The sequence below is a fragment of the Struthio camelus genome, chromosome 1 (genome assembly GCF_040807025.1).
Source record: "Struthio camelus isolate bStrCam1 chromosome 1, bStrCam1.hap1, whole genome shotgun sequence".
Classification (NCBI taxonomy): domain Eukaryota; kingdom Metazoa; phylum Chordata; class Aves; order Struthioniformes; family Struthionidae; genus Struthio; species Struthio camelus.
The window spans coordinates 138,670,620-138,682,897 of NC_090942.1; the positions used below are offsets into that span (position 1 = coordinate 138,670,620).

Here is a 12,278-nt window from a genome sequence, read left to right on the forward strand (position 1 = left end):
CATAAAGCTGGAAATTAAGTTTCATTTCACGGTAGTGCACAAACGCACCCCAATTTCACTCCAAGTTAGCACAAACTATGTGACATTATCTGCAGATCTTTTCCTGAGGCTCTGGTGACATTTTATTATGGGTGTGGGATGCTAAACACTAGTAAAAAGGTACAGAATCCCTGGATCTTATTTATTTAGGACAAGCTCTCCCTTATTTTTCTTAAAAAGGCAAAACTGCTTAGTCTAAAAAAAAAAAAAATTCAAAACTATTAGGAAAGTTTTACCTTTTTTCTATAAGGGAGCTCTAGAAAATTTCATTTCAAAGGTCTGCACAATAGTGAATACAAAGCTATATTCTTTAGTCCTTCTATAGTCCTTTCGTGCAACTCCGGGATATAAGCAGAACTGACACATACATGACATGATTGAAATGTGAAATGAGACTGAGAGAAAGGAAATTTTGAGCCATACGAAAGTAATGTCAGTGATAAGCATAAAGCTATGTTAATCAGCCTGGTTATTTCTGCGCCTTAAAATTCTCCACCACTCTTGCCCCTGGAATAGAGATTATCTGCACAAGCCACTAGTGACATCAGACTTTTAATCACTAGCTCTTTCAGCCTTGCCTTTCACATTATTAGAGAAGTCAGTAGATGATCTGATCTCCACATATTCCTTCAAAATTGCCTATACTGAAGGAGATTCACCACTGCTAACACCACAGAAGAATTTGTAAGAAAATGGCCGGTAAAAACCCAGCCATCCAGATAGAAAATGGCTGTGCAAAAAAAATCTTCCTTAAAATTACTCAAAAGAACCTTTTTTTTTTTTCACTACTCTGATTTTCCGCTTGAAGCATGCAGCTTTTTATTGGAAATGCTTTAGTGTTCAGTATTTTTTCATTAAAGTAGGACTCTTAAAAAGTGATTGGAGTATTCAAGAATTTTGTGCCATGGCTCAGGTCTACATCGCACCATGCCACAAAGACAACTGACGGCCTTACAGAATCTCTGTACGCCCATGCCATTAGAAAGCCATTGCTGTATTGGCAGCAGCAGCGCTATTACAAGCACCCACCACGTCTGTCCTTTGGTAATGTCAGCTTTGCCGTTACTGCATGAACTCTCCAAGAGGGGAACCTATTTCAGCCCTGTTCCAGAATTGCTATTCTTAATGGAGAAGGTGCGGTGGTAAAGGAGAATTTCCTTACACTGAAAGGTGCAACCTTTAGAAATGAATTCACAGTCCATAAAACCTACCAAAAGAGAAAAGAGGGCATAGTAGACTATTGTGATTTATTTTATTTAATTTTTTTGGCTTGGTCATTTGAAAAGGCAGAGTTGTCAGCCTCTCCCAATCATAACCCAGCCTTCCCTAAAATTCTTCCTTTCAGATATGCTAGGGGTAAGATGCATATACTTTTTAGAAACTTAGTATTTCCAAGAATAATAAAGTATTACTATGCCCTGTATAAAAAGGCATACTTGGGAGAAGGAAACTGCATTTCAGTATGTTTCTCTTGGAAGTTAAAACTGAACCAAACTAAAAGCAGACCAGAAGAGGCAGAGCACGACTCGTTCTCCAGGTACATTTTTCTGCCTCTGTAAGAGGTTCAAGGCTAACACCAGAGCATAGGGGTCCTCATGACACCATCTATCCCACAGCTCTCCTGCTCCTACTTCAGCTCAGTGGCTAGGACACTTTTGTAATTACTCCTCCTGAAAACTGGGTTTTAAGTACTAAAACAACAAGAGTCTTTGAACTTACTCAAGTCAGCTGTACAAGCAAGTATAATCTTAATTCTCCAAAAAAGTTTAAATAGAACGTAAGTAATAGAACAAGGCACAAATGGCATATTTTATAAGTCAGCCTAATCTGTTCCAGTTGCAAGTGTGTTGCTGTCAAAACCTCTTCCTATTAAGCGTGAAGATATTGGGCAAGCTTTAGGAAAAAAAAAAAAGGAAAAGAAAAAGATGATTTAAAATTATTCTTTGGTTACTACCTAGGTCTTGGTAGATGTGTAGAACTTCTGCTGCAGAATGACTGTGATGCGTAAATGAGCTATTATAAATTGGAATTAGAGTGCACTGTGTTTAATCAAATTGGAAGAAAACTTGAAAATACAGCTCCACCAATATATCAGCAAATAAGCAATGAATTAATTTTTACAGGAACTGTGCTCGTTGATTGCTAAATAGATGTCTGTGTAGGGTAGGAAAATCTGTCAGAATTAAAAATAAAGAAACAAACAAACCTTCCTACACTAACAGTCCCATCCCCTAAATAACTAATCCATGCCTTATCTTGTCCTAGTGGTAGAAGGCAGTAAAAAGGGAGCGCGCAGCCATAAAAAAATGTTGGCTTTAAAACAACACAAGGAGTAGGGGTGAGAAGAGAGTTCTGCTGGTAAATCAGCAAGATTTTTTTCAAGATAAACTACCCCTTTGCATGATAAACGCACAGCAGGCATACTGGAATATTGCAAAGATCTGGTTTTGCAGCCAGCAGGAAAACATAGAACCCACTTCATAAAAAGCAAATGTCCAGACGTTTGGTTTGTTCTGCTTGAGACTCCTTCTAATAAACTGGGGCAACAGAACTGAATAAGCCAGGTATTATGCCATGGATTCTGTGCACATATAACAGATGACATTCAAAAATCAAGCGGCAATCTCAGCGAAATCTCACACATTTTACAAGAAAACGTTTTACTTTTGCTAGGATAGACTCCACATTCTTTCACATTTGAACAGAAGATCCCAAGTCTAGTTTCCCTATGTGATTTGTAGTTTTCTTTTTCCTTCGCTTCATCAATTTAATTGATTATTAATTTTAATTCTTCCTTCCCATCAGCTTTGCTTTTGTCTTTTCCTGCATTAAAAAAGCATGTTTCAGTCTCTCATCTAAAAATACCATGGAGAATACATTTTACTTTGGAAGTGAGAATTCTTTTCCCTTTTTTTTCTTTTAATTTCTCTATTGCTTTATTAGTAGTATTATAATAGAAAAACACGTGGAATTCATTACCCGAGTAAGAGTTGAACATGTAAGTGTAGACTTGGCTCCATAATTCCCTGAGGATGGTCCATCTTGCTGGTGAGTAGAATGTCTGACTTCATAAGGCGCTGCAGATATTCAAAATAAATGAATAAAAGGATAATAAATAAGGTTCTACTAGGCTAATGCAAAAGCTAAATATTACAAGCTCAAGCATCAGTGAACTTAATGTCATCATATCAAAGCCCATGCTGTCTTTTGCAACAGAATCCCAGCTACATGCTCGTCTTTCATACTACACCATTCTCCTTTAGATGTTACTGATAAGAACCATCCTATTATCTTATTAGATAACATAAATCACTGCTCATATTGTTGAAATATATATTTATATAGCTTGCTTATATATTTATTAATTTGATGTGTTTCTAGCCTTATAAAGCAGAAGATATTGTAAGCAATAAGAAATAGTCAAATTGAGCTGCAGAAAAACTTATTTTGACAATGCTATCAGACAGAGTAAATCACTAATCTTCCATATGTTCTTTCTCTTCCCTCCCCAAATTTCAATTGAAAAGCAAAATAAGAGGTTCAGTACATCTCATAATCTGAACTAAAGTTAGTGAGGAAAAGCAACAATCACAATCACTTCTTTTTTAGCTAAGTCACTTACATTCCACTGCAGCAAATATAGTAAGCAGTGACATAATGCCTATTTAAGAACAATGTCTTAAAAATAGATCCTGTACACCAACACAAAGGCAAATAACTCACTTGCAAACTCTCTTACAGAGCTGTAAACTTCTGTTGTCAGGGTATTTAAAAAGTAAGAAGTTTGTCTGCATTAGATAGACACATTTTAAGAAACTCCTGATGAAAAGTGCTAACAAGAAAGCTCTAAATTTTATTAAGCCCAGAAAGATCTTAAAATTATATGCACAACCCCCTCACCTTCTATGTGATCTTATCCTGTATTGGTATCTATTTTTACTCCAGTACAAATAAGTTCTAATTTCAGAAAAAACACAGGAAGGAAGCTGTGAAATATACAGAAGTATTTAAAGAGGAAACGTAAGTACAAGGCCACATTGCTATGTGCTTGCTATTAAGATAAACTTCAAAAGCTATCAAGAAGAGAGTAAAATCCATTAGTACATAGCCATGGTTGCAGTACAAGGAGTTGACTTTTAAATGTTCTTAAGACACACTGTCTAATTTCAAAATCACACTTTCAGTATAAAAGAGGCTAAAAGGATCAATTCTGTGAAGCTATCACTACATGCACATAAACAAATGTTTTGAGTGATCTTCAAAAAAATGAACTTTAAAGTCAGAAAGAACCATTAGGTTACCTAGCCTGACATTCGGTATTTCACAGGCCATAAAATTTTACCTCGTTACTTCTGTCTGTTAATGTATGAGTATATGTCTGTATAATGTATAATGTCTGTTAATGAGAACATTAACACAATATTAATCTTCAGTGCTTTTTGGAAAACAAGCACAGACACCTACAGGATTTTACCACCTTAACAATTCAAGTAGCTGAATGATGAATTTTAGAAGAATCTCACACACTGATTAGGCTGGATTCTCCTCCCTCTGCTCACTGCGCATGGTTTTTGTTTGCCATGGAACTTCCCTGCTTCCATGAGGATTTTCACTGAAGTTACTACTGCAACCAAATTCAGGAAGCAAAAAGAACAAAACCTTACACCCAAAAAAGCTGTAACCCTGGCAGAGCATGAAAACAACCCCAGAAAACAGTGCAGCACTCTACAGGTAATACAGACCACTATTCCCAATAACCTCCCATATCTTAGTGCATTGCTCTTCAGGCTGTATGTTATCTGCAGCACGTGCCACTCATTCGAGCAGAACCTCTGATGTTGAGGTTCTCTGCTCAAACCTCAACGACAATCTAGCTAGACGACAATCTAACTGCTGCTGCTTATTTCAGATGTCAAATATTACTGTTTTAATCAGTTATGCTAAGGGTGGGGTGGGAAAAAAACCTACATCTGAGTAAACGATAGGTTACCTAATCCACAACTAAATGGCTGTGAATCAGTACTAATTACAATTTTTAACCAGAACGTCATTTGATTGTGTTCAATCGCATTCTTATCATGTCTGTAATTAGTTTCAAAATGTTTTATTACCTCTGTTTACTCACTCGTTTGTAAATGAGGATAACTGATAAAGGACTAACATACTCCACTTTTCATTCACTATAAACTAATTCACAGCAGTCTTGCCTTCCTAGTCCCTTTGATGGAAGGACAGTATACTGATGCCTAGTATCTCCACCACCTTGCTCACCAGATGTTGCAATCAGGACAAGAAAGGCACCTTACCTGTAACATGAGCTTCTAAACCCTGGGTAAAGCCTGGCTTCTACCCCAAAACTTCACTGTAAGCTTCTGTCCTGCTAAGATATACACTATCCTCTTACTAAAGTCAGAGGATTTTGCCACCAACTCTAATGGCATCAAGGACAAAATATCTTTGTAGGGCTTTATTTCTGTTTATTTTGTCTAGGTTACATCATGGGACTATATTTATATTCATAGCCTATTGTTATTTTTGTTACGCAACCAGAGATTATTATCCTTTACAATAAACCTTTGTCTGCAGGAAATTTGGAAAGTAACATAGCAGGTACTAAGATCAGAAGTGGGCTTTTCTTCTCCTCTAAATAAACAATTTCCTTCTCCTCTAATCAAACAAAAAGCATCATGCACTCTAAAAATATTCACAAACTTCCCATCATTGGAACATACTGCATATAGTCGTGTCAAAAATTAGGTATTAGCATTTATCTGTGAGCAGTGACACACAGATCTACCTAATTTAGCAGAAAACAAACAGGAAGACAAGATCGCATAATCAGAAAGAAAAGCTTTTATGTAAAACAGAATTAGGTGATTGGATCATTTTCCAAAATACACATATAATTAAAACTTGAAATCATTAGCCTGATTGTTGGTTGCATTTGAAATTTAGAAGCTTATAAGAAAAAAAAAAAAAAAGAACTGATTATAATGTGTGCATCCCAATTTTTATCCTACCTCCGTGCTGCTGCTCCAACCCACCTCTTGATTTACCATATCCATAACTTAAGGGTGTTCTCTGGTAACTAGACGGAGAAGCAGGAGGTGAACAGATTGGTGACATCGGAGGAGACTTGGATTCCTATTTCAAAAACACATCAACAGAAAATGGAATTTTGAGATGACAACAGAACCGCACATAATTCTGCACGACAGTCCGAACACATAGAGCCCTAATGGGCAAAGAACACTGAAACGCAGCAGCTCCTTAAGTCCCTTCATTTTCATGAAAAGTCTCATTGAAAAAAAAAAGAAGGATGGTAAAGACAGGCTTTGGTATTGAGCCGCCTTCTAGGAGAAAAGCACGGCAAGGCCATAACAAAGCTTTACAACTAACAGCTTAAGACATTTTACTTCCACATATGCCTGAAGTATTTGTCAAAGGCTTAATGTTAGTGGCTGTCCCTGAATTGATATGTCTCGTTTAGCTTGTGTGAGTGCATTCTTTGTTTGAGAAAGCAATTTTCATATTAAAAAAACACACAAAAAAGTAAAACAGATCTCTGAATCGGTATTTTAAGCGCTCTGTGGATTTGCAAGTGTTACTGAGTATCTGTCCTAGCTTTCTCTTTCCACTGACTTACAGAAATTGTTTAAGAGGAGGATGTGATCCTGAAACAGTTTACTATATAAAAGGAAAACAACACAACAAGGACAACCTAGATGGAGCCAAAGGTTTGATGGCAGCGTTCTGCTTCAGTGTTGTCAATACACACAGACAGAGAGATGTCCATGCTCTTCTTCCTTATCCTTATCTTCTTCCTTATTCTTCCTTTCTGCATCTTGTCACCAGCTCATTACTGTTGGTTAACCTCCGGCTGGGAATGAGGTTAACACACACTGACGCAGTGTCATGAATGCATGCACACATTACAGAAAAATAAAGTGTCTTCTACAAGGCATTTGTAACATGACCTGATACAGGACCAGAAGAGAAGGCGTCAGGCCTAGGGAAAAAAAATTATGCAAATAATGCTTGCTCTGTGAAGTCCCTCACATTTGAGCAAGCACTCTCAACTCTCCTAAATACAAGTAACAGAAATCTCATTTTGACAGCGTTATTCAAACAGTAATTTGGAACAGCAGAAACTGGCAGGATGTTTCACCGAGGACAAAAGAAAAGCAGATTTCTTCTAGGCTACTCTGCTGTTATGCCTGGGAGAGACTACAAGGAAAAAAACATGGTAGCCTTATTCCACCCAGAAATAGTGGCTCATGACGGGCTTTCCCTCTTTCAAACACCTCTCTCCCAATTGAGTATTTCTGTAGCCACTAAAGATTACACTTACCATGAGACATTATTTGCTTTCCTATTTATCTCCCCCCTTTAACAGACGGATTTCTATTTGCTCCTCCTCCCCCTGCCTTCTCCAAGAAATAGCGCTAGAAATAAGTAGGAGGACAGCAGTGAAAGAACTTCTACAGAATATTATAAGGCTGATAATTTTATACAAGTTCATATAAAGAAGTTCCCTTCAGGGATAAAAGGCACTGCCGTAACGGATATTATTTGCAAGTAGGGGGTTCATCTTGAGTATAGCACTGTAAAACTGAACAAGCCCATGTGAGTGTAATCATTTACAGGACTGGACCCAAAGGGAGTATACATAATGATATATTGGCCTGAAGGAGACAGGCCGGTTACCTGTTTGTCCCCTTCATCTGTTCTTTTGTAGGAATTTTTTTCCAAAGTTGCATGTGGAACCTGAAACTTAACTCCATGGAGCTCTGCTGGATTCCCATAACGTATTTCACTGTCATTTTTCAGCGCCATAAACCGCGGCAGAGGCAATTCTTCATTAAAAGAGAGAAAAATTCAGTTGAGTCTATGGTATATTAAGAGTCTTTGAAGCAGTATCGTATCACAAAACCAATGGAAGAGTGAAGAGTAGTTAGTTATATTTTGTAATACGTGTAACTGTGGAACTCCTGTGATTATTTTATGTCCTAAGAGGAAAAAAATGTGCATGCTATGCAAAGCTGTATTCGCTAGTTTTATACATCTTTTCTGAAGGCAAAGAGAAAGAAATAAGCCTTGTCTGCATTATTAAAGCAAGAGACAAACTCATTTCCTGTCTTGGAAACGTTGTCTAAAATGAAAAGAATAGTTTCCCACAGAAACTGTGGGACTAATGAATTCACTAGGTCAGGCTCACCGTATTCGCAGCACAGCCATCATAAAAGGAAAAAATTAAAAATGCTAGGGTTCAGAGACCATTTTGAGGCCTGATGAGTCTATGGTGCCAAAAGAATACATTTTGCCTCTGCTCTGCAGAGCAAAAAAGAGTGACGCTTCTAAGCAAATGCATCTTAAAGACAATTCAGGATTATTTTGAGAAAATATCATATTATTAGAAACCCTTATTTTTGTGCACAGTCACCCTATAAGACCAATGCAACAAATTAATACAACACAGGCTCCGAAATCAAGCAAAGCCCTACATCACCCCTCTAACCATCTACACCTACAACTACTAATGGAAAGAAAAAGAAATCAATTTGAGTCTGCTGCGTGTCACTCATCCCACTCTAAAAGCACTAATATATTTCAAGAGAAAACGTAATTAGCACTGGAAGCACTTCAGTAACATTCAGTAAGGAGGATATCAACACAAGAACTCGAAGTACCCTTGTTCACTCAAATTCATGCGTTATTTGGAGATGCTGCACTTGAAAAACATACACAGTAAATTCACTCACTTAATTCAGATTTCTAGAGTAGTTTGTTTCTTCTCAAATTAACAATGGCACCTCTAAGAAGAAACCCAACGCACAAGAGAGAGAAAACAAGTTGTTTGTAAGGAAAACTACGACAGACAAATCCAGGCTTCCTGTTTTTCCCCATGGTTTAAACTCCCCTGCTGGCTACTCACCATCCTCTGGTATCCACATCAGAGCACTTCCACTTCACAGGGAGCTCCGAAAGTGCCGGAGCTTGGACAAGGAGCTTAACTAACGCAGGTCTGCATGTGCCACCTGCATAAAAGCCCAGCTTTCAGTTGGGAAGGGGCAGACCTGGGTATCCACTCCCTGCTCCTTAAAACGTACATGAATTTTACATTTGACCACCCTTAGCAGGGACAGCAGAGCAGAAACCGTGCTGTGGGCAGCGACCCACCAAACACTGCCCTGATCACAAGGGCCACAGCGAGGTCCTCCCTTTCCTGCCTTCTCTCTGATCTCATGGTCCTTTGCGATACTGGCAAACAGGGTAGCCCACAGCATATCCTCACGTGATGCTTCAAGTATTTGCCTGTGATATGGGAGCTAAGGGTCCCAACCTGTCCAGGTTGAATCACAACTGGAAAACCATCCGTTTTGAAATCCGAGCACTGCTGAGGCAGAGCATGGATCACCACGGCAAGAGTTATCTAGCTCCTGCCATTTACTCACTACCAAGGTTTCACAGCTTAAAGGCACCTGCTTTCTCACTTCACTACTAGAGACTGATAACCTATTTTATGAAGTATTTTCCTCCATCAAGATGGCACGTTTAATATTACTGTCAATTCTTTGTGAAGAAAAAAAGATGTTTTAAATTACATCTGACGTGTTTTCGTATATACCAATACAAAGCATTACGAATTTGCCACCATAATTCATTTATTTCAATAGAATTATCTGCTAAAACAGGTCAGTGTTGCAAGCTACCTGGCAGAGAGAGACCCCTGAGCTCCCCATGACCCCAGCAACATCGCTTCCATCCAGAAAGAGCCATCAGCCCCAGCTTTGGACAGCTTTTAAGATTAGAGGCTGAAGGTGACAAAGAAATGGATCCATAACATTGAGCAGCTGTCTTTCACCCCATTTCTTTGGTAATGCTTTTTATAGAGGGGGGTGTAATGTCACTTTCCCATACATGTAATTCACTGTAATTTTCAATCACTTAGATATCAGTCACTTAGAGAATGTAACATTACCTACTGGCTCTTCTCCATTCCCCAAAATACAGTTCAGCTTCACAGACAAGTTAGAAGAAAAGTTGACCACAATAGATGGCTTGGAAGCATTAAAGAAAGGAAGAAGCAAGTGCACAGCTTTGCAAGCAAAATTTGCTACTTACCATTCTTAATGCTCTCAATCCGTACTGGAAACCCTGACTGTGCTGCCGCAATTAACTTCAAAGCAATATAAAATTGAGCAGGACCAAAATAACCCACACGCTTGGCTCCACAAACTTCTGTAATCTAAGAGAAGAGAGAGATATTTTTGGTAAAATGCATTTCACCAAATGCAAACGTAAGGGAACGTAAGCAGCGCTAAGTAAACAAGTAAAGAAAAAGAGTCTTCAAAATTGCAGAAGGCTTGTTGTATTTGAAGTTCCCTGTTAACTGCAATTGTTTTAAATCAGGACATTGCTGTCTGATCACATTGCCCTTGTATCAGAGACAAGCAGTTGTTTATTACCCTTTTCAGAAGCATTACTGTGTGACATTGCTATTCTAAAACAGTTTATGTGTTTTTGTACCACAGGTGGTTGAATTTTAGTGGCAGGTGAAATGACCACTGTAAGCACGCAGTCCCATAAAATGCTTCCATTGTAAAAGCTGTGGGAGCCCTTGAAAATCTTACTCACTATTAGCCCTTACAACAAGAGTTCAGACAATTACTGTAATTAGAATATAAATGTTATACCAGAAATACCCCAATACACTACTTCAGCAAAACACTTTTCCTCGTGAAAAATTAACATGGTCTCAGCAGAGAAGCTTAGTTTCCCCCACCCTGTTTCTATATATCCTTAATTAGACCTCAACCACCTCCTCTGCAAAGGAAACTATTCCAGTTTCACACATGGAGACAACAGCCAAATAATCCAAATCTATCAGCAGGTTTGAAACCCAGATGCTAACTCTCCCACGCCTGGAGCTGTGAGATGCTCACAAACAAACTTCAGTCATGCTCGCAGGTCAGAACAGAACTGCGTTGCCCTCAGATGAAGATGGGAGCCTCAAACTGTTTTTCTAAAAACACCCATAGATTAGCAATGCCTGCTAACTGCTGAGGTTTTAGTGCCTGTGTGCTGAATGACACCAGAGCTGTGCTGTTTCTTCATGGGCGAGTTCTGCTCTCCGGAAAACCCTGCCAGCGGTACAAGTGTCAGTACTCCCAATCTACAGCTGCGTGAAGGAGATTATTCACATTTGCTGTATATAAACAAAGAACACAAATGAATGACCAATTTGTTCTAATTTATTACATTTGCTACGGCAGAACGTAACATGCAACAATTACTGAGAACTGGAAGCCCTGGAACAGTAATTTTTAATAATCAGGGAAAATTATCTTCAAGTGAATGTTTTCTTCTTTGGATGTTAGCTGCTGCTTTGACTGAATGAGCGCTGGCTTTCGCCTCTTCCTGCTAGTTTCCGAGATGCATGGCTTAATTCCTTGATCACAAGATGTATCAGGCAGCTTTCTTTTCTCTTACTGCTCGATGAAAAGGGAGACTGAAGCTGTGCTCTTACAGAGGCTCACTTAAGCAGTGGAATTTGCCATTCCCTCTCCTCTACATATCTTTTCTCTGATGTCACTCTGATTTTTTATTTTCTTTTTGTAGATAGCCCTACTACTTCTTCTGTTTTCCGGTGGGAACCCCAGACACTTGGCACGCACTTGAGAGGGACGGAGCAGAAGTGTGATTCAAAACGGGAGAGTCGCGAGGAGGAAGCAGCAGATGGAGAGGAATTGTGCTGGGGGCAACCTCCCAGCCTCCGACAGCGACGACCCGCGCTCCGCTCCGACCGGCGAGGCACGGGAAGGAGCAAAGCATGGCAGGAGGACCTGGGCCACACACACGACACCGGGCGCCCCTCTCCCTTCTCATCCCTGCCCTGGGCTCCCCAGCGCTGCAGGAAGCGATGCTGCCCAGCCCGGAGCCCCGCTGAGCCGGTGGATAATCCCACAGCCGGACTGCTGGGACCTCTTGGCAGGGTGCGAAGCCGGGTCTCAGCGCCCCAAGGCTGGAGCATCTCTCCGCTGAGGGAGGAGTGCCTGGCGGACGGCCTGCCCATGGCGTAAGGCAGGGGCAGCACTAGGGGAGACAGCAGGTCCGGGGGCATTGGCACAGTTTTGGGACAGCTGTGCATCAACATCGTGGCTCCTGAATTCCCAAGCAGGTACATGCTCCCTTCCCCTGCCCTCCCCTTTGCCTCTAGACGAGCCCTTAATTTCCTC

At 39.8% G+C, this 12,278-nt stretch overlaps 1 protein-coding gene across 5 annotated transcripts in view; it reads right to left on the reverse strand.

The window, feature by feature from the left end:
- REPS2 (RALBP1 associated Eps domain containing 2) overlaps window positions 1–12,278 on the reverse strand; it is a 107,700-nt gene that overhangs the window by 60,322 nt on the left and 35,100 nt on the right. For 4 of the 5 annotated variants that reach the window (XR_011136284.1, XM_068918999.1, XM_068918991.1 and 1 more), the window contains exons 2-5: window positions 10,165–10,288; window positions 7,747–7,895; window positions 6,060–6,183; window positions 3,019–3,116 (exon numbers count right to left, since the gene is read on the reverse strand). Coding sequence is in view for 4 of the 5 variants with exons in the window: in XM_068918999.1 (XP_068775100.1) it covers window positions 3,019–3,116; window positions 6,060–6,183; window positions 7,747–7,895; window positions 10,165–10,288 (495 nt within the window). In the remaining variant the exon portion in view is untranslated. The remainder of the gene's footprint in view (window positions 1–3,018; window positions 3,117–6,059; window positions 6,184–7,746; window positions 7,896–10,164; window positions 10,289–12,278) is intronic. The other variant, XM_068919007.1, reaches the window with a different exon arrangement.